Source organism: Catharus ustulatus, chromosome 1, assembly GCF_009819885.2.
Source record: "Catharus ustulatus isolate bCatUst1 chromosome 1, bCatUst1.pri.v2, whole genome shotgun sequence".
Lineage (NCBI taxonomy): Eukaryota > Metazoa > Chordata > Aves > Passeriformes > Turdidae > Catharus > Catharus ustulatus.
Genome location: NC_046221.1, coordinates 106,442,527 through 106,469,989, shown reverse-complemented (window position 1 = coordinate 106,469,989; position 27,463 = coordinate 106,442,527). Strand labels below are relative to the sequence as shown.

The following is a 27,463-nucleotide window of genomic DNA, read 5'->3' as shown; positions in this document are numbered from 1 at the left end:
AGTTGGTTCTTTGTAAATGGTTGACTATTTGCTTTGAAAGGGAGGAGGATGCCTTACAGGCTCAGAGCCTGCCATCACACAGCTGTGGCACAGGCTTTCCAATTAGGGCACTAGCACAGTTTCTGCTGAATGAAATAGAATTAACCATCTTATTGTGTGTGAAACTGCATTTTGTTGTAACACAGATTTAATAATTAGGTCCAAGTCAAATTCTGATATTACTGTGGGAAAAAAAAAAACAACAAAACTTTAAAAATACCAGAAATCTTGGCATTGCTAAATAATGGAGTTATTAACTTGGGGAACCAGCCTATTCCTTACTGCATTTCATACACTTGACTCAAAATGCAGAATGCAGACTCTGAGGCTGTGGAATTCAGACCTCACAATGATCCTGCTTTGACTCACCCATTCTTGCACATGTGTTTACTTGCAAGTGTTTGATGTGAATTTCTAGAATGTGTGGAGGTGGAAGAGGCCAACTAATGTTCTCTTTAGAAAAAAAGAGATCTATTCCATCAGATCCTAGGGGGGAAAAACCCCTGCCACCATAATGACCCCAGGAACCTGTAGCAGGAGGATCATCAGAGGACCAGTTTGTGCGTAACCAGTAACAGAGCCACGGGAAGCACAAACACTTCCTGTTTCTCTTCAGCCAACCAACTCTAATCATCTTCCTTCCCTGAGATACAACTGAAAATTGTTTTAGTAGCAAGTTTAGTGAGCAAATCCTTCAGTTGCACTTCCTTTCAAATAATTTCCTGCCTTTTTCTTGGAAGCTTCTCTCTTATTTTGCAATAATACTTTTCATGGTGACTCGCACCTGGGCTTTGTTGCTCTTCTTCTCAAATTCCTCACCTGTGTGTTTTTCATTTCCCCTCTAGTTTTTCAGCCTAGTCTCTGGCACCTTTTATTTCTGTGCCTGGCCCAGCCTCTTTTTCTCTTCTGCAACTGCTTTGCACCTGGCAGTATCTAGCAGCAGGCTGCCAGGAGAAGCCAGACCCCAGGAGCCCTGGAAGTGCAGCTTCCACTGCTCAGACACAAACACACCAATGTAGGCTGAGGAGAAAATATGGCAGCCTAAACCACTGACACCACTTGGAAACTGGGAGTTGGCAAGGTGCTGCCTGGGAAAGAGGGAGTGGCATCAGGACAGAAATTGGAATCTTAGCTCCATAGGTCAGCTCCTTTGCAAAGCCACTCTGGTCAAGGCCAGCAGAGAAAGGGGCAGGCCCTCAGCACACAGTCAGGAGAGTCCTTGCACATGCTGCCTTCACCAAACCACCTCAGGCTCCTGCTTTCTTTGCATCCCATGATTACTGCTTGGATTACACTCTCCATTCCTTCTGTTGCACTTGTAGCCCCTAGGAAAATGTGATCACTCCTTGGGAATGGAGTCAGGTTGGGAAAGAGGGTCTAGACCTACCTGCTCCTTCTCCTAGCCTTGGGAGGAGCAGGGAACTCAACAATTCACTTGATGCTGCACAAGACCCTGGTAGCTGAAGCAGCACTGCTCAGTGTGCTTGCAATAGAAATTAATCTGGCATTATTGGCAGCCACAGCACAGACTACACTTGATTTTCTTGATTTACATTCAACCACCTGACATCCTAAATTTGGGAGTTGAAGGAGGCTAGCATTCCTCTTCAAAGAAGCAAGTTGGGTAAACAGCTTTTGTGGTTGTTTTTCTGTATCTTTGATTCCAAAATCCCAACACTATCAAATTCTGCCACTTTGGGCACAAAATATTAAGACTTGCTAATGTAAGGTTAAGTAAGCAACTTAATGCTCTAAAACAGAGGCAAAGGTAAAATAGAAGTAAAGCCCTTTTCCTACACCTATTAATTTCATGCTGCTACTGAACAAGAGTGGAATTTATTAGTAGACACAACAGGGAGTAAGAGAAATCATCTCCTGGAGATGATTCTTTCAGAGTCTGGTAGTGCCATTGTGAAGAGTCAGGTTAAGAGTTTTGGTGCTTGGGTGGTTGATTGCTGAGTTTTCTACTGGTTTTATTTAGCAAGGAATGAAGAAATGCAGAACTCTGACCTTTACTGTATAAGCACAGCTAGTCCTCAGCACTGGCTACAAACAAGAGTATCCCAGACAGGAAGAGTTCAGCTAAACTGGAGGATGAGAAAAGAACAAACAAGGCATTCATGCAGAATACATGTGAGAGATACATGTAAGAGCATAAGTACAGAAATCAGTGACTGCCTTATGTGCGCAGAATTTGAGTTTTATGGAAGAATTTTGTTATTGCAACAAATAATTTTAAACTTTGAGTCCAAAAAAGAAATGAAATTGTTTTCAGGCTGCTTTCCTGTTTATCATTCATTTTTCAACAAACACAATAGAGAAAAAAATGCCCAGTAAATATGCCCAAAATAGCTATATTTGTTCAGTTTACCTCATTCCTCTTCACTGTAAAGCCAGGTAACATCACAGATGGAAGAAGTTCTATCATGAAGAAAAAGAAAATCCAGAAAAACAATTTCCATCAATAATTTAACTCGAATACATTTGGAACCAAGTGTCTAAACTTTCAGATAAACTTTTTCCTTTGTCATCCTACCGATTTCCAGTATGTTGCAAAATACAGATGGAATCAGTCACTAGTTATCCTTTTAACCTGCCCTCTGACTCATCATCCTTAAAGGATATTTGGTCCAGCAGAGAAGATTGGTTTATTTTCCTTCCCCCCCCTTAACCACCACTCCACCCTCCAACCATGCTTCCTGTCTTCTGGGATGGGGAGACAGGCCATTAATTTTTGAACAACTGAATTCTCCAACTAATTAATTCTTAGCATGCAACAGACAACAAGAAGCAGATTACTAAGACACTGTATTCAACTAAGCAGGCGAAAAACCCCACAGCTTTAGGTTAAGCAAACGAGTATGAAACTCTGACAATCTGATTTATCACCTTTAGTTTTGGTTACTGCTTGTATTTGTGAGCACAACCCTGTTACCCTATTTTAACAGAGAGTTAGATTGTTCTGAATTATATACCCAGAACCCAGGGAAAAAAATAAAAAAGGCAAGCTTTGTTCAGAAAAGTACTGTTTTTATTGACTCAAACTGTATTTACACAACACATTCATATGTTCAATATTTTACAGAACTCTGTAAAAAACTGACTGGTAAAACTGCAGGAGCCAAACAGTTTCAGACTTAATTTAAGACACTGAACCATGAGTACATTTTATGATATTTAGGCAAGTGTCCAGTTTCACTGTCAACTTACATGGCAGCTCTCTGTAGGAAAACTCTAAAATCAAAATTAGGTGAAGGGGAAAGGATCAGATGAAAGAGCTGATAGTTTTGCGAAGCCAGTACTTTGTACAACCAGACTTTCACATTTGACGATGGTTTTTATGATTCTTTTTCTTTTTGGAAACAGGTCACATATAGGTATTGTTTAGATAAATAATCAAAAAAAACCCTTTGATTTTTGTAAGCTTACAGAGATTTGGAAAAAAAAAAGACCAGTGCCACAAAGTCTGTGCATGAACCTGAACTGTTTCAACACTTGAGAGGCTCAGTTCTGGCGTTCCACTGCAGCTCAAATTCCTTGTATGCTTCTCCAGCTGGCAAACGAAAGATGATCACCTTTTACCAGTGAACTGCTGATCTCACACAGGTACATCGGAAGCAGAACATCCTTATCTCATCCCAAGAGATCACTCTTCCATCCACTACTAATACAGTTTGGTTGAATAAATATTTTTTGTTTTGAAGTACAAACTAGGTGAGTTTGTTTCTCTTCCAGAGTGCAAGTCACTGTGGGCACACACTTCACAGTTAAAATGGCATCCCTCCTCTGATCTGCCTAGCGACCTGTTCATCTGTTGTCTCCTCTTTTTCTTTTTCACGCTCTTTGTTCCAGTCTTTAAGGCCTTCTGGTAGTGAAGTATCCTCATCCAAACTTCCTGTACCTTCCACAAATTCTTCATAAGTAGACTTTTCTGCAAATGGTCTTGGGCCAAGCAAGTCTAGCATATCGCTTTTATCAAGCACTTCCTTCTCCAGTAGCCTCAGGGCAACCTGGAATAGCACAAGTTATGTCATGTCATACATACCAAATATTTAAGATAGTTGTACTATTGAGAAGAGTTTGCTAAGGCAGTTAATTTGGAATTGATTAATTTTGATAGAAAAAACAGGTTGTTCAGTGTTCATCAGATACAAGATTTTTCTCCCTCTTGAGCATAAATAAAATTGTATTTTTAATCCTGCTTTTAAGATTAAGCAAAGTCCCCTCAATGTGGGTCACTGCTGCTTTTATTGTTGCTTCAGAACAGCAGCTTTTTGCTTCTGCCAAAAGGCTCCTGATGCAAGACATTAAGTGACAGACGAAAACACGTGCTCCCTTCCAGTCAGTGGGGATGGTTCAGTCAGGCTGCTGTTGTGCTACAAGCTCAAGAGCACCATAAAATACCAATATGTGAACACTGCACCAGGGTAGTTTGCAGCCTTGGGTCAGTGAGCTCATTGTTCTGCACAGACCACATTCAGTGTTCCCTTTTGGGATGCTGAGCTGCTACAACAAGATTTGTCACCTTATCAGTAAGCTTATTGCATGCCTATCCTAGAAATTTATTCTTTTGCTGTATCAGATTTTGTGGGATGAAGAAAATATGCACAAGCTGAATCTCAGCTGCAGTGAGGCAGATCACAAGCAGCCAAGGGACAGGAAAGGAAGATGACAATACTTTCATTAACGCTCAAAAGGAATTCAGAGAAAAGAAGGCATGTGAACATCTCTGCTTACAAGAGCTTCTTTTAGCCCAAAAAATTGGTATCCTGGTATTTCACCTTTAGGTTTTTAAGTTTGCCTATCACATCTACTAAAACGTTATGTTAGTAGGTAGACTCTTCCCTCCAACTTTCAAAATGAATATTGACTACATAAGCAGGGAGGGATGTTAGATCATACTCATGAGACGCTCAGAAGTGTTCCAACACAAAAGGAGGTTTCTGTTAAGTCTTGTGACACATTCTCAAGATTGCATCAAATGGGTTTTGAGCAAACTTTCTCTATATACTTACATATATACTATATACTTACATAGTCACTATTTCAAATCGAATTCAGTTCAATTCAGATTTTGGCTTACCAGCTTGAACTTAGTGGCTAAAAATACTGTAATGCTCACCTTCTCCACTTCTGCTTTCTTCTCAGTCAGCAGATTTAATGTCCTTTCATAGGCAATATTAATTAGTGACCGCACTTCTTCATCTATCAACCTGGCAGTTGCCTCGCTGTAAGGTTTCTCTAAGACCATGTCTCCTTGACGAGGAAGATCAAAGGAAATCTGCCCCACTTTTTCATTCATACCAAACTGAACAATCTGAAGGGGAAAAAAAAAAAAAAATCAAACAAAGAAGAGACAGCAAGACTTTAGGGTAGGTTGATGCAAAATATGGCCAACAAAAAAGAACGGAAGAAGTAATTTTTGCTACAACCTAATCTTTTCCTGTAACATCAACCCTTCCCTCAAGTCTATTGAAGTTAATACATGCATGTTGACTGTCACTTAGTTCTTTTTACTGATTATCTATTGAAGTTAATACATGCATGTTGACTGTCACTTAGTTCTTTTTACTGATTAAAGGACACAAAAACCACCATTTTAAAGTGGTTACTAGTGGTACACATAGAGTTTTGCTGTTTAAATTCTAAACTATTACACAAAAAACACTTCAGCCTTCCTTAAGCAGTAAAACCCTTCTCCTTTACCAGAAATAGAAGTGTTTCGCCAATTCAAAATACTTCTGAAGTTTACCATATTCTACTCACCCATAAAGATAAGCCAACTTAAGTACCGAAGTAGAGGGTCTTGAAGGTTTTTCTTCTATCAAGTCCAAAAATTATACTCTATTTCTCATCTCAAGACACTCCTCTACAAATATGAAAACAATTCTTATATTGCTTGACTCAGTCCTGAATATTGACTTGTCCGGTTGCCAAATGTGGATGTTTTAAGTTGTGTTCTGCTCCAGCAGAGGCAGAAGCAAGTTCAAACTGCTATTTATTTATACACTCCATGGCTACTATCAACTTGATGGTTACTGAAGCAGCACTTCTCAGTCTAACAAGATCCACATAGGTATGACAACAAATATTCAGAATTCAAAGAGATCTCACCATTAGAACCAAGCATCTTAACCTGCTTTCTTAAGAAAAGTTTGGTACTTTTTTGGTTAACATGTACTAAAGTCTATAAGTAGACTTATTTTTTTAATTTAAAATTGAACAAGAGTCACTGGAGATCTCATAGAACTAACAGGGTATCATTTCACATTTGCTTCCAGAACTGAGGCAACAAGAAGCATGCCTGAGACCAGGAAGTAGGTGGGGTTTGGGGATAAGCGTGCAGGGGAAGATAAGTGTACTCCAAAACATCTCTTGCTCTTTGTGTCTTATGAGATTACACCTTTTGTGCTGATGCAGGAAATATAGTAATACACCGGTGTGTAGCCCACAGCTACACTTAGGTGAGTCACTGCATTGATAAGATTTTAAATTACTCATCTACATTAGTTAATATGATACAAACACAAACTGATGTCTTAATTCCCATAGCCTTAATTGGCATCAAATAGTGGTTTTATGTAAGGTTGTCTGGATTTCAAGTGTGAATCCAAATTGAATCTTCACACTGGGGAATTATAAATGTAGGATGATATGATCAAATCTTTGTACTTATTTTAAAATGGAATTTAGTTCTATTTCCACATGTAATTGAATCCAATTGCATGCAACTGCAACATGTATATTCCTGTGGGCAGATGTAGGGCAGTAATTGAAGCCTAATGCTGTTGTGAGACTGAAATAAAATGTTTGAGTCATCAGCATCTCTAAACAACACCATGATGTTTGTTTATGCAGTGTTTTCTGAAACAAGGCTGATGAAATTGCATCATATAAAAATACTAGTCAGGTCAGAGATAAAGAAAACCATAAAGGAAAAAAAGGAATCTCACTGAAGCCCATACCTGAGCATATGCACTCTGGGTCACCTTCTTCAAGTCATCTTGGGCACCAGTTGTAATTCTTCCAAAGAAGATTTGCTCAGACACACGTCCTCCCAGAGTCATGCACATTCTGTCCAGTAGCTGCTCTTTGGTATAAAGATACTGTTCTTTGGGCAAATACTGAGCGTAACCCAGTCCTTTACCACGTGGAATAATAGATACCTACAAACAAAATTAACAGTGCTACAACTAAACAGTGTTAAAAACCATAAAGCATCCTTCAGTTTGACTCACTTTTTAATACCACAACCTACACCATACCCACCCTTGAGGTTTAATTCAGACATTATTTCCATTTACAGTGTTGCTCCCATTGTGTTTTATCCTTACAAGCCCTGGCTAGCTCTAAACTGGGATAACTACTACTAGAATATCTGGGAAAGAAACACAAGACCACTGTCATCTTCTCTAAAAACTGTATGATATTTAAAAAATACTATTTTAATTAAAATCCTCAGTTCCTCGAGTGTTATGTATTGGGCATTATGTACTCTGTAACAGATACAACATTTTTCCATCTTTAGCATTCTGAGCAATTCAAGAAATTTCCACATTTACTAATGACCTTTCTTCCAGCGCTAAATTGTACAATATTATTTTTAAGCCTGAGATGAGATTAAAAACACAGCTATGCAAAACTATGAATGTTAAAGCAAGTTTGGTAGTTAAGGGTGCTTTTCCCTCTTTTGTTCAACTTGTCACACTGTGAACCGAAAAGAAAGCAAATTGAAACTAAAATTTAGCCTTATATATTCCTGAAGTATACTGTATAACCTAGTAAGAGTAACTTAAACCATTGATCAGTACTGAAAGCCTCAGAGAAAAAGCAACCATCAAGGCAGGCAGACTCATGGGAAGAACAGGTCTCTCACTTTCAAAGGACATTTATACTACAAACTATGTAACAGTTAAGTCAGAAAACAGTTTAGAAAGCTCCAAGAAATGAACCAAAATGTACTCTAAAATTGACACATACTGCTTTTTAAAAGATTATGTATTTTAGTATCATCTTAAATTAAGGAGGGAAAAAAAACAAATAAAAACATGCCCATGCTACTGTTAAAATGACACGTTCAAATTAGCCTTCTTACCTTCAACAGTGGGTCAGCATGTTCCAAAAACCATCCTGCAACTGCATGCCCTGCCTCATGATATGCCACTGTTTTTTTCTCCTCTGGTTGGAGTACTTGGGTTTTCTTTTCCAAACCTTTGTAAAATAAATTTGATTAATAGTTTCAGGCACAACTTTCTCCTCTGAAATCCTTTACCTCATTTGGAAAGATGGTGAGCAATACTTAGAGGTCGTGCATATGATCTATTGAAAAAGTTTAAATAACCCCCCGCAAACTTGCAAGTTTTACAAATCTGCATCTTCCAGGTTTCACCTTGTCCTTCCTTAGACTTTCTAGTTTCAAATTAAGTTCTTTAGAGTATTTAAATATTTAAATAAAACATTTGCACTTTAAAAATCTTTTCTATACTATTTCAGGCTAGAAGCAGTTAAAAGCATCCCTAAACCCAAACAACTTTTCCTCTTGCTGATATGAAGAAATTAGGGAAGTGTCATGATGAAATTTCTCTTTGTTCCTCTTCCTTTATTACAGAAGTCAGCAATACAGACATGATGTTTCTTTTCTAAATCTCAGGTGTGTTCAAGAGAGAAAAAAAAAACAACCCTGAAGAGCAGGGAAAGATTCAAAAGCATGGCTTCCTACACATAAAAAAGGAAGAAACAATTGACACAATTGACACAATTCACCTACCTCCAATAACTCTTTCAATTGCTTGCTCAAAATGCTTTTGGTTTATAGCATCTGAGAGATGCCTTGCAGCAATTAAAGCAGCTTCATTACAAACATTAGCAATATCAGCACCTAAAAGCAGAGAAGGCAAGAATTACTGATCCTTTTCAACACTTTTCTCTGAGTTCTGCATAAAGACAACCTTATCTATAATTAGTTTGCTATAAAGTCTCACTGAGCTTGAAAATTAAAGGTAATGTGCTCTGAATAGCTTGATCATTTAAGATATATTTAAATACATATGCTATAGTTATAGGCTTTAGGGTTTTTCTCATAAGTACACAGCCAGCAAATAAAGCTTATTACCAGTGAAGTACTTGTTTGACACATCCCACCTTCCTTTTCTGTCTGCATCAGATTATACTTAAACTAGTATATACTTAGCTGTATGCATTTCCTATATGTGAATTCTGTATAGCTCAGATATTGGCATATCTTTAGGAGATATCCTTTCACATTATTGATTTCAAGCCATCCACTTTTTGTTAAAATTATTTGCAGTAGTGCTATTGAGATAACTTAGTTTAAACATCATCACTGTAGCTGCCAGAAACACTGACAGTCAAATCTCAGAAAACCAGTTCTGTACAGACCAAAAACCAGTGAAGAATTCACAAGTGTTGAATTAAGAAAAGATGCGAGAACTCTCATTATTCCTTTATAATCTAATTAATTTCAAATCTGTATTAACCAGTAGTTGAATTCTGCACTGTTTTTTGGTTTTTACATCCAGAAACAGAAATTCCCCTACAGAATATGCTCACAAACTCCACAAAACCCAGGTCTTCTCCAGAAGTGTTCAAGAATGCAACAAACAAAGGAAAGGACAAACAAAGGAAGAACACACACACGCACAAGTGATAAAAATCAGAAACCTTTGAATTGCTTGTACTGAAGACAGAAGAAAATCCCTTCTCATGTCACCCTGACTGAAGCCGACAAAACGTTAGACCCTCAGAAATCTTACTTGCTTAAACAGGCTATGAGAATTTCAGGCTGTGCCAGTACACACAATGAAATCACATGCCATCCAGAATATCAAGTGCAAGAAAACCAAAATTAGTAGGGAAATCGAATATCTATAGCTTAAATAGTAAATGGAGAATAATAGTGGCTTTAGGAGTCACTTACCAGAAAACCCAGGTGTTAGCGATGCAAGCTTTCTTGCTAGGTTATCTTTATTTAAGACAGTGTCTAATTTCAGAGGTCTAAGGTGAACCTTGAAAATGGACGCTCTTCCTTTTATATCTGGGGGTCCTTTAAAACAGAAGACATATGGTTTTATTTTTCACACCCATATATATTCAAATTGAGTGTCTGAAAGGAAGCTACAAATATAAACAGTCACAGTGACTTCAGCAGTGTTCTACAAACAGAGGGTGATACAGGCACCCAGGTAAAACTTACCAATGTAAATCTGCCTGTCAAAGCGTCCTGGTCTCATCAGAGCAGGGTCTAAAATATCTGGCCTGTTAGTACCTGCCAAAATTACTACGTTTGTGGTGGTATTAAATCCTGTTAAAGAAAAGTGATAAAGAAAAAAACCTGTAAATATAATTTCTGTGAAAATATAGACTGTCCACTTTACAGGGTCATGTAAGAACTGACAATTTAAACAAATTATGTTAAAGCTGAATATATTTCTATTTATTGCTGCATTGACCCCAACTTTTCATAACAAGCAAGAAAATGGCCTTGGGCTCTGCTTTGTGAAGTACTTTATCAAATCCTGCTTTATCTTCAAAATACAATAATAGATTGACTGCTCAGAAAGTCACAAAACCAGCACAGCTAGCTGTATTTTTTACATACGACTGGTCTCATTGCAAAGAATTTTTTTTTTTTGCTTATTCAACTACGACAAAGAGTTAGGAGATACAGAACGAGGTTTTTTTTTCTCTGAATGAATTTTAGCAAAACATCAGGGTGCAGCAGAATGAGTCACCATGCTTTATTTTAGGAAACAAGGAAGGAATTTGAATCTAAGCTAGAATACAGATCTTGGTTAGCAGGTCTGAACAAGCATATTAGTTCTTTCCAATATCCTTGTTATTATAACACTGTATTAGATATTAAATACTCACCATCCATTTCTACTAAAAGCTGATTGAGCGTGTTCTCTTGCTCACTTTGTCCTCCAAAGTTGCCCCTTCCTCTCTTCCTCCCTACTGCATCTATTTCATCAATGAAGAGAATGCAGGGAGCATTTTTCCGAGCCAGAGCAAATAAGTCTCTAACCTTAACAAGGGAATAGAGAATGTATCAGACTTGTTCATAACTCTTTTGAATTACGGGTGGGGAGGAAGAGGCACATCAGTAACAGTATCCCTAAATCACTTAGGGTTCTGAACAAGCAATCCAAAGCCTTCAGCCCTCAAGGCAATGATAAGTTATTGAATTCCCCTCCAAATATTCATTTGGAAGTTAAATTAACTTCTAGAAGTCTGGAAAAAACATCCAGGACATGAGTAGATAGCTGATTTTTTTTTTAGACTTTCATATTTTAAACAAGATATTACATAACTACTGTGGTAGTTGCAGCACAATCTGACTTGAATTTTAGATGCAACATTGCAATGTTGCTCTTCTTGCAAACGTATCAGAACAACCTCATTAAAACCAGTTCAGCGGGTTAACAGATCTACAACTGAGGAATCGAACTGGAGCAAACAGGAAATAAAAAATTAATGGAAGAATGTTGACCTGAGTGAGAATCAGGTGCAGCTCGGAGCTTTACTACTTTATACATTACTGATGCAATTACAGAAGGCTTTTCTGATGACAAAAAACGTACAGGAGACATGAAGAGATGCAAATATTGGACAGTAGGCTGTACTACAGAAAGTCACCCAGATCTTTTGAGAAAAGTATAATGAAGAATCAAGATAAACAAGTGTCAGATGCTGAAAGTGAACTATCTTTTCACTGGAATAAGCAAAAATCCAGAATCATACAACTATCTTTCGTGTATTTGCATTGTGGAAACGAAAGGTTTTCATATGCATATACACTTAAAAATGACCAAAGAAACCAAGGTTGTGTAAGCAGTTTTAGTTCTAGCACATTCCAATTTACAAATGATCAATTTAGCATCACTAACAACTGCCTTATTTAATAAATTAATAGGAACTGAAAGTAAAACACTCATGTTGTTTTCTTATAAACATCAGAGATTATCAACTGTGTTGAAACCTCTGTTCCCAGTCAAAGTTGAGTCAACAGATTTCACTGGACAGTAAAAGTACTTTTATAGACCACTAGGGAAAAGTTAAGTCTCTTTGCTTTGGAGCACTTCAGCTATCTATTGACAACAAACCTGAGCATAACTATTATTTTAGGATACCTATTACTTTGCCAAATTTTAATTACCATAAAATACCACCAGTAACTTGTTTATACCACTTTACATGTTTTTAATGAGCTTTCTTGAGACAGTTAAGGCAGAAAAGCCCAAAAATATTAGACATATATTTGGTTATTTAAAACACCTGATCTCCAGAAATCAGTCACTCGACTCATATTTCCTTCAGCAGCTTATCTGTGTGTCCTAGAAACTCTTTACAGCTAAGAGTTTGAAACTACAAAGAGAATAAAGTTCTTCAAAGAAACAGGATTTAGAGCAGAAGGCACTCCCATACCAGTAGCCTAATGAGCTGCTAGTAAATTTACTTCAGATCAGAGCTTAAAGAGTGCTGTTCTGTGTTCTCAAGCACCTGAAAAGAGGCACATCCTTAACGGCCTGAAACCAGATAGTGAACTGCCTTAGTAACTTTTATTAAAGGTACACCAGTGATTTTTGTGTTTAGACTTGCATTTGGTATCACTTGTAAGAAATCTGCATAGAAGAAAGAACTTCAGCTGTAATCAAACCATTTGTCTCCCAAACCTGACAACATCCTTTCAACAGCCAATACTGAAAGAAAAGAGCAAGGCCAAAGACTTACTCGCGCTGGACCCACACCAACAAACATCTCCAAGAACTCTGAGCCATTGACAGTGATAAATGGCACATTGGCTTCTCCAGCTGTAGCTTTAGCCAGAAGTGTTTTCCCAGTACCTGGAGGACCTGTCAGAATTGCCCCCTGCAAGAAAACAGGTATATTTTCCTCATGAAGAAAACACAGTATTAAGCCTATGAAATAACACGTTATGATATTGAGTCCTCTGGCTTTTCTTTCACCACACTCAAAATCATGCAAGGAAATAACTGAAGATTAATCCCTTCTTTAAATGAGCAAAAGGAAAAACAAATTAAATACAACACTACCATGCTGACTTAGAGTTACAGGAACAGTGTTTTCTTTGACTGACATACTAAAAAAGAAAAAGAAAGGTATGTCATCAGTTGGACTCCCCTGTCAATACAGCCAAAAGGCAATTCTGTTGTAACTATTTGCCAGAATGATGCTATACTTATATGTGCATCATTTCTGGTCCACATGAACAGATAATGTATTCCACAAGGAAAGTCTTCTGGTACCACAGTTGTACTGCTGGCACTTAATGCTTTTTTTTTTTTTCCTGACTGGAAGAAGACAGAAGCTGGAAAGCATTGCATACATAACCAATCCTGGGACAGTTTAGAATACTGAGGACTACTAGAAGAATAAAGTCTAAGTCATCATTTCCTTACCTTTGGAATTTTTGCTCCCAGATCCTCATATTGTTTGGGATTTTTCAGAAAGTTAACAAACTCCATTATCTCTAATTTGGCCTCCTCACAGCCAGCTACATCTTTGAATTTAACATCTATTTCATCCTTAAGGACTTTGGCTGTAGTTTCACCAACACTGAAAAGTCCACCCATTCCACGCCCTGCCCGACCTAAGCCTGCAGGACCTCTTCTTAACGTGTACAGCAATGAACCAATGATCAGAATTGTAGGTAGCAAACTGAGGAGAAATGATCTGTGGAGAAAAACAAAAAAACAAGAAGCATATCACAAAAGTCTATTACTGCAAATAACATATACAAGATGCTGGTTCCATCATAAGCAAATTCAGGACTAATACTCTACTAACTTGTAATCTTTGTATTTCCACAGGTTGTTCACACTGGAAAAACACCAAAATAAATCAAGAACAAATTGTTACACTGACAGTTGCCTGTTTTTAAGCCAAACACATGAAATAACATTGCTGAGTTTCACAGAGGAAAAACTGCATTACCTAAGTAGCTTGGTTTTGCAAAGGTTAATTTACAGGACTACTTATGAAAATGGTTATAGTCTCAAAGTAAGTTGTATTAGGTAGCATATAGACAGTGTGTCCTACTATTTCAAGGGTAAATTTATCTCCAAAATACATTCTCTTCTTCCCTTAGATATTTCAGCCTTTTACATTTTTTCTTCTTCTTTCCATGTTTCTATTTTCATTTTCAAGGATACAGATTTGCGGGGGAAGGGGATGGTTTCTTGAGGTAGGTTTTTGTTTGTTTTGTGGCTTTGATTTTTTAAAATTATTATTCATTGTCCATTGTCCTCCAGCTTTCTAGCACAGCTCTGTAAAAGCCAAAAACCCTAACACAGCCTAACACAGTCCTCTTTATCATGTATCTGAGCACAACACAGATTTTTCTGTGAAAAGGAACAGCTTCAAACAGCTCACAAGATGTTCTATCCACACTCAGCAAAAATAAAACGAAGAAAAGAAGCACAATAAATGAGCACAGGATTTCCAGGCTTTACAAATAACCCACATTCCTGGGATAAAGAGGAAAAGAAGGATTTTCCCCTCTACTGTGGTATTCAGCAGATTCTGATTCAACAGAGACCAGCAGTACTTTGATTATATATCGCTCCTGCTCTCTCCTATTTTCTGTGGCATTCCTGGGGCAGAGCAATATAAATAATTATCTGAAGAATAATATATGAAGAACAGCCACTGAGGAAGAAAGGACCAGATCTGTGGTCAGAAAGAGGGATTCAGGAAGTAAAGGTCTGGACAAGGCTGAAGAAGGCACAGGAACTAACCTACTTTTCCCAGTCTGTTGTTAGAAGCCTCAGGCCAACATGCAGTCTTTTTGCACAAGTGCTGCACTGCCCTGACCATCACTTTTCCCCAGGTTTGTTTAAATAAGGCTCAACAGGTTTATTTATGACCACCCTTAAGAGCATGCTCCATTATAAACAAACAGAAATGAGGTAGGCAGTGTGTAGAACAGGGAAATAAAAACCTCTATCTGAAGTTGCAGGATTGCCCAGAGTTAAGGCCACCATTTTCCTGTTGCCACCAAGACCAACAGGCAACAGGAACACACTGCAGAAAAAACAAGATATTCCCCTCCATCCCCTCAAATCAAAACAAATACCCACAAGTACCAAGAATGTAAATATGAGGGGCAATAAATGAGCCATTTTCATTAGTCATATGAGCTACTACACTCAAAGTCCAACTTCCTGATGATACAAAACCTATTTCACAGACATCACCAGGAATAATTTTTGAACTGCTCACTTAAAAAAAAAACAAAAAACAACCCCTAGTCTCTCAGATACAAGATTATGTTTGTCTTCTAAGCTACTTGGAAATATACATCAGAAAAGCACTTTTACTGTCTTCTAAATAAGGTCAATAAAATTCAGCTACATAAGGCTAATATAAAGAACACAAATCTAGTATCAGTCATTATTCTGTAATGGGAAGCAACAATGCTGTAAATCTAACATCAGTACTATTTTTCTTTACAATTAAGAGTGTGATGCATTTGCCAGTCCCTGCTAACAAGCAGGTTAGTGTGATCTGCTTAATCACTCATTTCTTACTTTTTCCCAAGGCCTCAAAATTTGACTTATGCTTAGTTTTTGGCCAAAATTTGATGCCCAGAATGTCTCACCCAGTATACTGTGGTTCTATGATATAATATATCTGTTCAAAAATCCACATAAACATCATCTCTGGAGCTCTGCTGCTGTGCCTGGCTAACTCATGGTCTAGTAAAAGTCGCTGAGTGGAAGGGCTAAAACGAAGAAAGGTGTTATAGTAAAATATTTATATAATAAGAAGCTATATGGATTTCTTCATGGACAAAGAGTACTGAACAGCTTCTCTTACACTTAGCACTCAAAAATTAACCAAAGTTTGATTGTTATTCTGATAATACTGCCACCTAGTGAAGCATAAACTATGTGTATTACAAACCTACTTCTCTACTATAAACACAACCCTTCTTTTAACCAAAGACTTTTTAAAGCAACTTCTTACCCATCACTCTCTGTCGAGTAGACTACAGGCAATCTGTTCTCCACTTCTATTCCCAGATCTTGCTGCACAGTCTCAAGATTCCGCTCAAAAGTGTCCACACTACCGATATTAAACCAGACGTACTGCTGGGAAAAAAGTAGAGATCACAATGTGCCCTGTCTTATTTCACCTTCACTACAAACCAACTTCTGGTCTAGTAATTCCTTGTGCATGGGTTAGATTTGGACCAAGTTTAAGTTGCCTTGTCAAGTCTGTAACTGGTGCAAGAGGCACACAATAAATCCAAAGCCTCCCAACCTGAATATGCTGTATCTATCAGTGCTTCTGCAGAGATGATGAATCCAATAGTTTTAGGGCACTTTAAACAGATGGAAATCCTGGCACTTCATTCAGAAAAAAAAACCAGAAGGGAGTAATAAACAGATCTTTACAAGTGAGCTATAAAGTCAGAATAATACAGAGCACTGAACCTGGAAATACAGCAGTCATACAACTTACTGCTTCATCTGAAGGTCTCAGCCCTCTTGATTAAGAAAGGCTTTTGCTTTTCTTAAGAAAATCTTTTGTAGTTTATACTAGCTTTAAAGTTAGCTGTCTTCATAAAAAAAAAAAAAAAAAAAAAAAAAAAAGCCCAGCATGAAATTTATCACAGACCAGAACTAAAAATCCAGACATTACTTTCTAAATGTGTTGAGATCTGGTCTTTTGAGAAAATCTCCCCTTTTCCACCACGACCTGCCTGACTTGTCCCTCCTTATTCTAACATTGAAAAAGAAAAAAAACAGTTAACTGATTGGGAAACGAAGGCAACTGGTTTTATGTGGGCTAAAGAGTAGGTGAATAAATAAGTCACACTGAAACCCACTGATTAAGTAACTGCTGCAGATTTCACTTTACCCAGGAGGGATTTGCAGACCTTGTTTCAGAAAGACAGTTAAGAAAAGCTCAAACACCTAAGAAGAGGTAACCTAATAAAGCTTTTCTAATGCTTCTTTGAATTTTTCATGAAAAATTTGTATTTTTTTTAATAGGACCCTGCCACTGGTTAACATTCTTTAGAAAACTTTCATCTGCATCAGTCTATTTCTCACTGTGTGACTAGGAGAGCAACTCCATGAAATGAATACATTGGAAACAAACACTTGTCTTTGTTTTCTCAAGTAACTGGCTAAAAGCAGTCCGGAACAGAAAAGATTCCTAAGTATGTGAACTTAAGTCTGGGATTTTCTTGAGCAGATGGAAAACAGCAGTTAAAAATACAGAACCTTCAGCAATTTCTTGCTCTTCCTGTTTAAGTATCTGTATTAAAGAGCATAGTGCTGGAAAGGAACTACTTGTCATGGTTTAAAGGTATCTATGGCAAAATAACTGATACAGTAAAGTGAAAAACACACGATATAGGATAATGTAACAAGAAAATGTTTTGGATTAAGAAATTATTAACGATCCAGACCAAGTTTCTGCCTCAAACTTTATGTAAAAAGACTCTTCTGCTGCTTCCAATATCTCATGTACATGTATTAGAAGTGTTTACCCATTCATGAGGAGACTTTCCAGGAACAAAGATGACTCTAACAAAGCGCTTGTTCACCACTTCAAGTCTGTCCACCTGTAGGAAGAGAAAAGAAGAAAACCTGAGTGAAGGGTGCACAGTCACTGAGCTGCCAATACAGCTTCAGATAACGAATGTGAAGCTTTCTGTTTTCCAGTTAGGAGATTACAATTAATCATGTACATCAGGACAGTTTCACAGTCTACAGTTTGCCATTAGGAATCACGTACGTAATCAGGAAAAAAGGAATACTGACTGGCACATCAGAATTTAGATTGAAAGACTGACATCATACCCTTTTCTCAAGGAAAAACTCAAGGCATGCCTCAGTAAAAATCAGTTACAGTAAAACAGTTAAACAATAGTTAATTGTCTCAGTGGTCAAACACCAAAAGCAGTAAGTGATATGATTCCAAACTCTTACAGCAGCTTCCAAAACAAACCAAATTGAGCAAAATGAGGGAAATCTAAACTCGGCTCTTACGACTGTTTTCCCTGATGGACAGGGTTTCCCATGCTACAACATTAAATACAATAACACCAATTAGATTAAGTATTTAGCTGAGGTAACAGATATTATATAAATCTAGGAACTGTCATAGATTCAGCAGATATATACCATTAAGATCTTTTTTACAAGTATCCTGCAATGGTTAGTTTCTTGGATTTGACAGGACCTTTTCAGAAGTGAACTAAAGATTTTTCCATGTTTTCTTCCTCTTTCCATAAAATAATTGGTTTTAACATCTCTAAAGTATTTAAAACTAGCAATCTAGTTTTGAAAGTTGGGCTTGAACTGCACAGCTCACTATATGTGGCCATTTCCGGTAGAATTGAAGCAAAACATGAGCTAAGAAATCCCTCTAGAACTACCCTGATTTCACACAACACTACCTGAATGCCTTTGCTTTGAACAGCACACCACTCCAGCAGTGCAGTCTTCTCCCCACCACTATGGCAACTAACAGCACTCGATAGCTACACATTTACAGTAATTTCACGACTATAAGGTGCACCCTTATGACTAAAATTTTGGCCTGAACCCAGAAGTGCCCCTTATAGTCCGGTGCGCCTTATATATGGATAAAGTTTGGAAATTTGACAACCCGGAAGTGTGAGCCGCAGGGGGAGTTGGCAGGGCCGTGGGGCTTCTGCTGCCAGGTGGAGGCGGGCCTGGGGGCCAATGGCTGCTGGGTTGAGGCGGGGCCTCGGCCAGCAACCGCACTGGGGAAGCTGGGGACGGATCCTCACTGCAAAAAAAAAGTGCGTCCTATAGTCCGGTGCGCCTTGTATATTGGCAAAAGTTTGGAAATTTGTTGACACCCAGAAGTGGGCCTTATAATCCGGTGCACCTTGTGGTCGTGAAATTACTGTAGTCTGTCTGAATATCCCCACTACATTTTACAAAGACACAAGAAACTCGGTTTTGTGCAACAGCCTACTTTCACAATGCTTTTCTGCAAGAAGGCTTCAGGCCTTGCTCATTATAACAGCTAAACTAATATTTTTACAGAGTTAAGTGTCTCACTGCTTCAGAAATTTAATGAGTACAGGTTTTTTTCACAAGAGATACAAAAGTCACCAATTCAGAACAGGACTGATTGTAAGACAGTCTAGGTAGAAGGGGAGAAGCAGCTCTGCAGAGATCAGTTAGAAAAGAAAGGTAAGAGACACCCTGTTCAGCAGCTTACCAAAGTAATAGAAGGTTAATTTTGTGTTAACATAAAATCCCTCTAGGTCTGAAACCTAGAGGACAAAGCAAACCAATGCTTTCCTAATCTGTAGGTGAAGCTACAAGCAGGGAGGGAACAGAGCAGACAACTAGTGGCTCCTGAAGTGGAAAAAGCCTATGCAAGACAATCTCCTGAACTTCAGGGCATCACCAACCTATTACTCCAAGTATGGAAAGCTGCCAAGTTCTACAGAGAGATAGGATACTGATGATAAAATTGATTGCTCCAGTAGTGGCTCCAGGTAAGTAGAAATGAGAGGAGAAAACAAAGAAAGGAAGCTACTTTACAACACAGGTTGATGAAGGGATGCCAATGTATTACCCTTGAAAGGATTCTTCCATTCCCCACCCAGCCCTTTCTCTTCCCACTGTTGCTTCTCAGATTCCCCAAGGAACTGATTTTAGGTATGAAACAAGAAAAAAACCTTTTCTTTCAGCAGGATGGGCTCATGCAAGTGATAAGGTTAGGAGTAAACTTCTTCCAAAGGCAGCTGGCATGTCTCTTTAAGCCATTATGTCAGCTTACCTGTACTGTACAGCCATACCCAGAGGGAGTGTGGCTACCCTGCCCCTTCAAACCAGCACCCACAGAATTTTTGTTCTGAGCTGCTATTCCCTCTCCTCACTCGAAATGACATAAATCTTCACACATCCATCCAGAACATCAGATCTAGGAACTGATTAAAATAAAAGCTAATTCCTTTCTCCCTCAAAAATTACACTGAGCTAATTCTCACTCTACAGACATGCAAACACAAGCCTAAGTGGGGAGGCAGAAATTAGCTTCTTCAGCACTCTGATGTTTCACTCTGTGAAACTTCCCACTCACCAATCCTTTAGAAAGGTAGTTGTTGACAAAGTCTTTCCAGGTGATTTCTCTCCCAGGGACCCTGAAGAAGAAGTAGTATACTACCATTGTCCAGAAAAAAGAACTTCCCACTACATACATCCGAAACTCCCTGACATCCCATGGAATGTCACCCTAGGAAAAAGAGAAGGCAAAAAAAAAATTAGAGTCTGTAATACAGTGAGCACATAGGAAACAGATTCTGGTATTTCTTTGTAGCTTCTACTCCCTGCCCTCAAGGTTGTCATAGAGAATGTCAAAGGCCAGTTTTGTTGAATGAACACGCTTCAGCAATTTCACACAGAACTGAGGAATTACAGCAACCGAAAATCCTTAAATGTTTTATAAATAGTAATTGAAGAGTTTTGATCTACAAACTACTGATTTTAGAAAAAAAAAATCACATGACCTTTCTGCCTCCATTCTACAACATTATCCTTGGTCTCCAGGAGTGCAAGAAAGACCGACAAAAAATAAAGGAAAAGACTAACAGAAGAAAAGAAACCAAAAAAACCCCCAAAAACGCCCCAAGAAGGATGAAAAACATTATGTGCACCAAAAACATTCTTTATATTCCTGTACTGTCAGGTGCCATTATCTTTGTGTTACAGCTGAGGGCAATAAATTTCAAAAGGAAACTCACATAAGTATTCCATTAAGGTCAAACATGTAAGAGTGAACTACATTTAATGAGCATTGTGTGGTCAGAAAGTTTTCCAAATTGACACTGAAACAAAACACAAAGCCTTTAAAGGTCTGAGGCTCTACTCTAAGCATACTGACTACTAGCAACTGCATTCACACAGCTTAAACTTCACTAACATTCCTGAACCAGAGGCAGATGCCTCTGGAGTTATGCACAAAAGTTATTCACGAAAGGCACTGAGTGGGGTGCCACCTAGAGCCAGATGCCATGAAAGGCCTGGCACAGGAGCTTGAGCAAGATTTGGGCAATCAGAATATGGCCTTAAAAAGCAAAAAAAACCCATGCAAGGTTATTTTGGAGACAAGATAGCGACATAAAGAAAGATATTTTGAAGTCAAAACCTTCTGTAATCTGGTCCACCAGTTAGTGTCTTCTTTCTTGCCACCTTTTTTTCCACCACTGCCGCCTCCTCCACTACTAGTCCCACTGGGTTGTCTGGAAGGAGCTTGCTTTGTTTCTAATAAAGTAAAAACATGTTTACATCTTATACCAATCTCACATTACCTTTTATTAGTTACACTAGGGAGATGTTCTGAAAAATGTACAAGTCTGCAATACTACAGAAATAAGATTATTTGAAAAATTGCACTTTCCATAGAAAACCAAATTGTCCATTAAGTGGCAGACAGATAGTTATGACCAGATGAGAGGTCTGTTAACTTATAATTGAGGGACAACACTCCAACAGAAGCATGACAATAAACACTATTCCAGAAAGTGAATATTATTTTGCTTTCATATAATGTATAATAAAAATGTATCAATTTACATTTCTAAACTAATCTGGTACAGAAATAATATCTTCCCTGGAAAATAAAGAAAAAACCTAAAACCCCAACTCATAATTGTTATGCTAGAATCTAATTTAATGAATACACATTCCACAAAGAACTCAAGCCAAGTAGTTTTTTGTACCTTTTGTTTCTCCAGGTGTACTTTTAGTTCCATTAGATTTCTTCCCATTGGGAAAATACTTTTCAAATCCTATTAAGAAAGAGGAAAGGAGTTCACAATTGGTTTTTATTTTACAGTTCTTTCATCACACTTCAGTCACCACAAGCTGAATGTATACACCAGAAGAAGCTTACAAAACCAGCTTTGTTCTTGTCTACCTGGTCTCCACAAATCTACTGTGTTGACAAGAAAATGCCACATGTCTTTAATAACCTGAAGTAAAGCTATCTTTTAACCAGAGATACAGAAGCTCAGGTCAACAGAAAGCTCCACTGCACAGTGTGAAGTTGACCAAACCACACTATTCTTTAATAGCTTCTAAAGATCCCATAAATCAAATGTTCCATCTCAAGATTAAAGGCTGGTTAGTACAAGAAATGACTTTCCCACAGATAATAAATCTGAATGGCACATGAGTTCAGTCCTCAGCAAGGTATGTAAGCAGTCTGCTTTGTTTCACAAATCAAAGTTACAGTCACCTTTGGGAGGTTGAGAGAAAAGCCTTCTGCAAGCAGCGATTACACTCGCCAAAACAGTGCCTCTATCAGCAGTAGCTCCAGGGGTAACTTGGTCACAGAGCTGAAAGATAAAAAAGAAACATAAAGAACAAGAACATGCCACAAAAATATTCATGCTCTCTAGTACAGCCTGGCAGCTAGTCAAACACTATTTTACCACTGGAACTTTACAATAGACCTTGTAGTAACTGCTGTGAGTCAGAAAGTAAAATAACAATGGAAAAAGAAAAGTTCATCAAATTCAAAATCAAATGAGTAATTTCTAGAGCAAGGAGATTTTTTTCTTGTTGTTAAGAACAGAATTTCATCTTACATACAAACAAAACATTCCTTATTTAGAGAAAAAACAAGTAGAAAACACTATAAGCTATGAACATTAAATACACATTTATTTCTATGGGAAACATTTAATCATACCAGCTGAATGACATTAAAGTACAACATTAACTGTGACTGTACAAGCATGATCCATACAGTACTGAATCATGTTTTGTCTGCAACCTTTTTTCAAATAGTGAAGAAGTTATAGCTTCTGAATATGAGAGATCTACTTGAAGCCAAAAGAAAGGGATGTGGCAGACACTGCTTACATCCAGCTAAGAAAGTAAAACAGATGAGGAATCTCAGTTCAAAAAGAAGATCTAAAGCCCTAATGTGGGTAAACATCCCATTATAAAATCACAACAAACCTAAGCCTATTGCTCTTTGTTCTAAGGCTTTTTACTGTTATTCATCGTTTAAGTGCAAGGAGGGAATTTAAATATTTAAAGTCACTAATTCTTCAAAATTTTGCTACTGCAGTTGAATTCTTACAAAAAGTGCAAACTGCAATTTTCTTGAAGAGAAATCACCTGATTTCTTCAAGAAGGAGATATTTTAGATAAAATCCCCTTCATAAGCCTTTCCAGCACTTCTGAGAAAAAAAATATTATCCATGCCAAGATTTCCCCACAGACTGACTTTCCTTCTGCCTCCACTCCCACCACATAAAGGCACTAATCTCCTGTTCTTTTTGATTGGAAGCTATTTACCTTAAGAGCCACAGAAACAGTAAAATGCAAAAACCAAACCTTGCAAGATAGCAAACATCGATCTGGGACTAACACCTCTAGGACTATTTCAGTGAAGGGAAGCTCAGTGTTATAGCCAAGGTACAGTGGCAATAAACAAAACCTATTTTTGCATATTAAAGAAACTTTTGATTACTTGATTGTACACTAGAACTACTCCAGGCATGCTGCCATTCATTAACTGAATGCTGTAACTCTCCTGAAATCTGTCTGGAGCTTCCCCCTCCACCTCTTATTAAATGATGAAATACATTAGACTTATTTCAAGCATCCCTGTAGTTCCACCTGCTGGCAACAAGAAGAATACCAAAAAGTTCTCATTCCTTGCTTTTCCTGTAGACTGAGCTAAGAATTCTTGGGCTGCTTGATCAAGCCATTAGTTTTGTGCCACTGCATGTCTCTGAATAAAATCCAGAAAATCCAAGAGGACATTTTACTGATTATGAGAAGCATGTGCAGGGCAGATAGTCTAGAGAGAAGGTAATGTAGAGAACAGCTACGAAATCCAATACACTATGGCCTCCAAAATGAGCAATTCCATCTGTGCTCCTAGAAGTTTTAGGACAAATGGGATGCAGCCATGTGGACAATAAAATAAAAAGAGCTTGCCACAGATCATGTATAGTTCAAATACAGACAGGCAGTAAATATTGCATCAAGTGACAAAACTCAAAGAAGCAACAGGGTTTTCTCCTATGTCAGTAGTCTCCTACAACACACAAAAAATAGGGACTTAGTTCTTCTGCAAACTCACATTACTTTTTATTTGCAAAGAGACCAGAATATTCTGAAAGCTTAACTCCAACTAAGGCAAGAACAACTACTCATGTTTAAAAAAAAACTTTAAGTAAGCCAAATCCAATGGCCTGGCTCATCTAGACCAGCATGGTTTACTACAGAATTAAGTTATAGTTTAAGCAAAGGAGAGAGAAGGGTAAGCAGACAGAGCTTTGCGGCAGACCTGAATAATGGGACTGGTTTCTTGTTGGATTGTCTCTACAGATTCCATGAACACAAGCAGACCTGTCAAGTTAATATGCAGAGAGCTGAGTGCTTTGAAGTTGCTTTGTGAGAAAAAGGAACAACTGACTTCGTGGCCTGTTCAGTATCACCTGACTGCCTTGAGAAGAGAGGGCTAAGAAGAGACCTCATTATTGTCTTTAAGTATCTGAGGGGAGGGTGCCAGGAAGATGGATCCAGGCTCTTCTTAGTGGAGCTGAGCAATAGGACAAGGGCCAATGGGCAGAAACAGATGCACCTGAATAGGAGGAAGAGTGTGGGTGACTAAGCACTGGTACAGGCTGCCCAGAGATGTTGTACAATCTCCCTCACTGGAGATATTCAAGAACTCTCTAAAACATCAGCACAAAAGCTGCCTGATACAGGGCCTGTCTGGCAATAGGAATGCCACAGCAAGTTTAGCTGATATAAGCACACTCACTGCCTAAACAGAAAGCAAACAGAGCACATTTTGACTGGATGCTGTTTTGAGCTGTCCATCAGGAAACTCTTGCCAAGTGTCTCCAAATCAGAGGCAAAAAACTTCACTGCATTTAAAACAAATTTTTTTTTTTAATCTAATTTTTTTCTTTCAGGCAAACCTTGTGACACCATCCTAACTTTTAAAAATATAAGTTCTAGATAACCAAAATACACATAGGTTAGTTTTACAGTTAAAATAACCAATGAAATGTTACTAGTCCAGAGTGCCACATAAACCCAAGACCACAAGAAGAACTACTTAAAAGGCTTACAAAACTTTGTAAGCACAATCCTTTTTTTAAAAACTGAGGCTACGTGAAGCAGGAACAGAAAATCCACTTGCTTAGTTATGCAAATAAGATAGAGAATCTGTTAATTCTAGAAAGCTGGAAGTTTACAGTTTTATCCATTATCAAATTCCAAATCAAAGTAAAATGAAACTGAACGTCTTAATTATCGAACAGCCACCAAAATATTACATAAGAACATAACAGGAAGAGGAGACAACACACAACAAAAAGCTGGTAAGGATATTCACCTTAATGCAAGTTACTTTCTACATGGGCAAATAGTGATAGGACAAGGGAAAATGTTTTTAAACTAAAAGAGTAGAGATTTGGATCAAAAATTAGGAAGAAAGTCTTTACTCCTAGAGAGTGGTGAGTCACTGGAAGAGGTTGCTCAGAGAAGTTGTGGATGCCCAACCCTGGAAGTGTTCAGGGTCAGACTGGATGGTGCCCTGAGCAACCTGGTCTGGTGGGATGTGTCCCTGCAAGGGGTTGTATGTAACTAGATGATCTTTAAGGTCCCTTCCAACTCAAGCCTTTCTAAGGTTCTGTTATCCCAACCCACTCACTTTTTGCTAAATTTAAATAAGTAACGGCTTTTATGGAACAAAGATGGTAATTTTTCTGCCTACATACAAAGCCAGATACCAGAATGAAAACAAAGTCCCCCTCCTAAGACTGATTACGAATAGGAACTCATTAAATTTTATTGAGAGAAATAAGAATTAGCTTCCTGAGAGATCAGCAGCATTGCTGACAATGTTTTAATTATTGCTGAAATGACAATCAGCTCTGATCAAACAAAATCAAATTCACCATTAAAAACAAGCCACGTATTCATGCTGACAACAAAACTACTAACACCCTTCTGTGTCTATTTGTCTCACAATTATCACCATCCTAGAGATAACCTTGATACCGATAAAGGTGTGGCTGTTCACCACTCTACACTACAGGAAAACAAAGCAACCCTCTCAAGGTGCCAATGAAAGGGAGAGGAATTAAGCATCTTCCTTTTCCCAAGCAGTCGAATAGGCCTGTCACTCCACTGTGTTAGAGCTGCCAACAAGGGTAATACACATCTTGTAACAGCTGACAGTAAAGACCATTTTACTAAGAATGAACACACAGACATCATGATTTATCAGTTAGTACCACAACTGTAGGTGCAGATTCATGGCATCATTGCAATGTGCAATCCCGGGATGCAAACAACCAGGCTCCTCTTTTCCAGAACACTGACACCCAAAACAAACTGCTCAGTCATTAATCTTTAACATTTCAGTCTCTCACACAGCCACAAACCCACCTAATGCAAATTATCACTCTAAGAAAGCAAAGGAAGAACTTTGAAATTAGGTGGGACACAGCACCTGGGAAACCAGTGGGAACCTGGGAACCCTCTTCTACGAGGAGAAGCTGAGAAAGTTGGGGCTGCTCAGCCTGAAGGAGAGAAAGTGGCATGGAGAGCTCACAGCAACCTTACAGCATCTGAAGAGGGTCTACAGAAAAGGACTCTGCCGGAACCGGAGTGACAGCACAAGGAGTAATGGGTGCAAATAGAAAGAGGAGAAATTAAGTTATTAGGAAGAAATTCTTCCCTGTGAGGGTGGTGAGACACTGGAACAGGTTGTTCAGAGAAGCTGTAAATGCAGTGTTCAAGGCCAGGCTGGATGGGCCTCGGAGTAACACGGTGTAGTGGGAGGTGTCCCTGTCCATGGCAGAGGAGTCGGGAAGAGAAAATCCTTTAGGTCCCTTCAACCTCCTAACATTCTCTATGAATACCGGAGCCATGCAGGACTGGGGTGTCACCTCGTCTTCCTTCTTCAAGGCGACCCTGCTGCAGCCGAAGGAGCCCGCAGGTTCTCCCGCACGGAGCCACTTCCAGCCCGGGAGGCGCGGCACTCCAACCCGCCCGCTCACCCATCCACCGACCCTCGCTCCCCGCCGCCCGGAAGGGCCGGTGCCGAGCAGGCCGGGGCTGCGTCCTCCGAACAGGGTAAGGACGAGCCGGGGAAGGCCGCGGGCAGTAGACAGACGCCCTCGGCTCCGAACAGCAGGACGCCTTTCCCCGCCCCGGGGCCGCCCGCCGCCGCCGCCACGGCCCTCTATCGACGCACGCCCCCCGTGCTCGCTCCTCACCTGCGCCAGGCAGGGCCTCGCCCCCGCAAGCAGGCCCCTCCCGCAGAGCAGCTGCTGCAGCGGGGCCCCGGGCAGCCCCCGGCGGCAGCCGCCGCCCCGCGCCAGCAGCAGGTACCGGTGCGCCAT

At 38.9% G+C, this 27,463-nt stretch overlaps 1 protein-coding gene across 2 annotated transcripts; it reads right to left on the bottom strand.

Moving 5' to 3' along the window:
- Positions 1-3,052: 3,052 nt before the first annotated feature.
- On the bottom strand, positions 3,053-27,463 carry AFG3L2 (AFG3 like matrix AAA peptidase subunit 2). 2 transcript variants are annotated; one of them, XM_033054666.2, is made up of 17 exons: positions 27,338-27,463; positions 22,318-22,417; positions 21,800-21,868; positions 21,226-21,341; positions 20,161-20,313; positions 17,582-17,656; positions 16,048-16,172; positions 13,479-13,752; positions 12,790-12,927; positions 10,930-11,083; positions 10,253-10,360; positions 9,977-10,102; positions 8,807-8,917; positions 8,135-8,250; positions 7,005-7,205; positions 5,162-5,356; positions 3,053-4,049 (listed from the first exon to the last, which is right to left on the bottom strand). In XM_033054666.2, the coding sequence occupies exons 1-17, from the start codon at positions 27,461-27,463 to the stop codon at positions 3,807-3,809; spliced, it is 2,430 nt and encodes an 809-aa protein (XP_032910557.1). In that variant the 3' UTR covers positions 3,053-3,806. The 2 variants fall into 2 exon arrangements, with proteins under 2 accessions (XP_032910557.1, XP_032910566.1); XM_033054675.2 differs by having other exon boundaries at positions 16,048-16,169.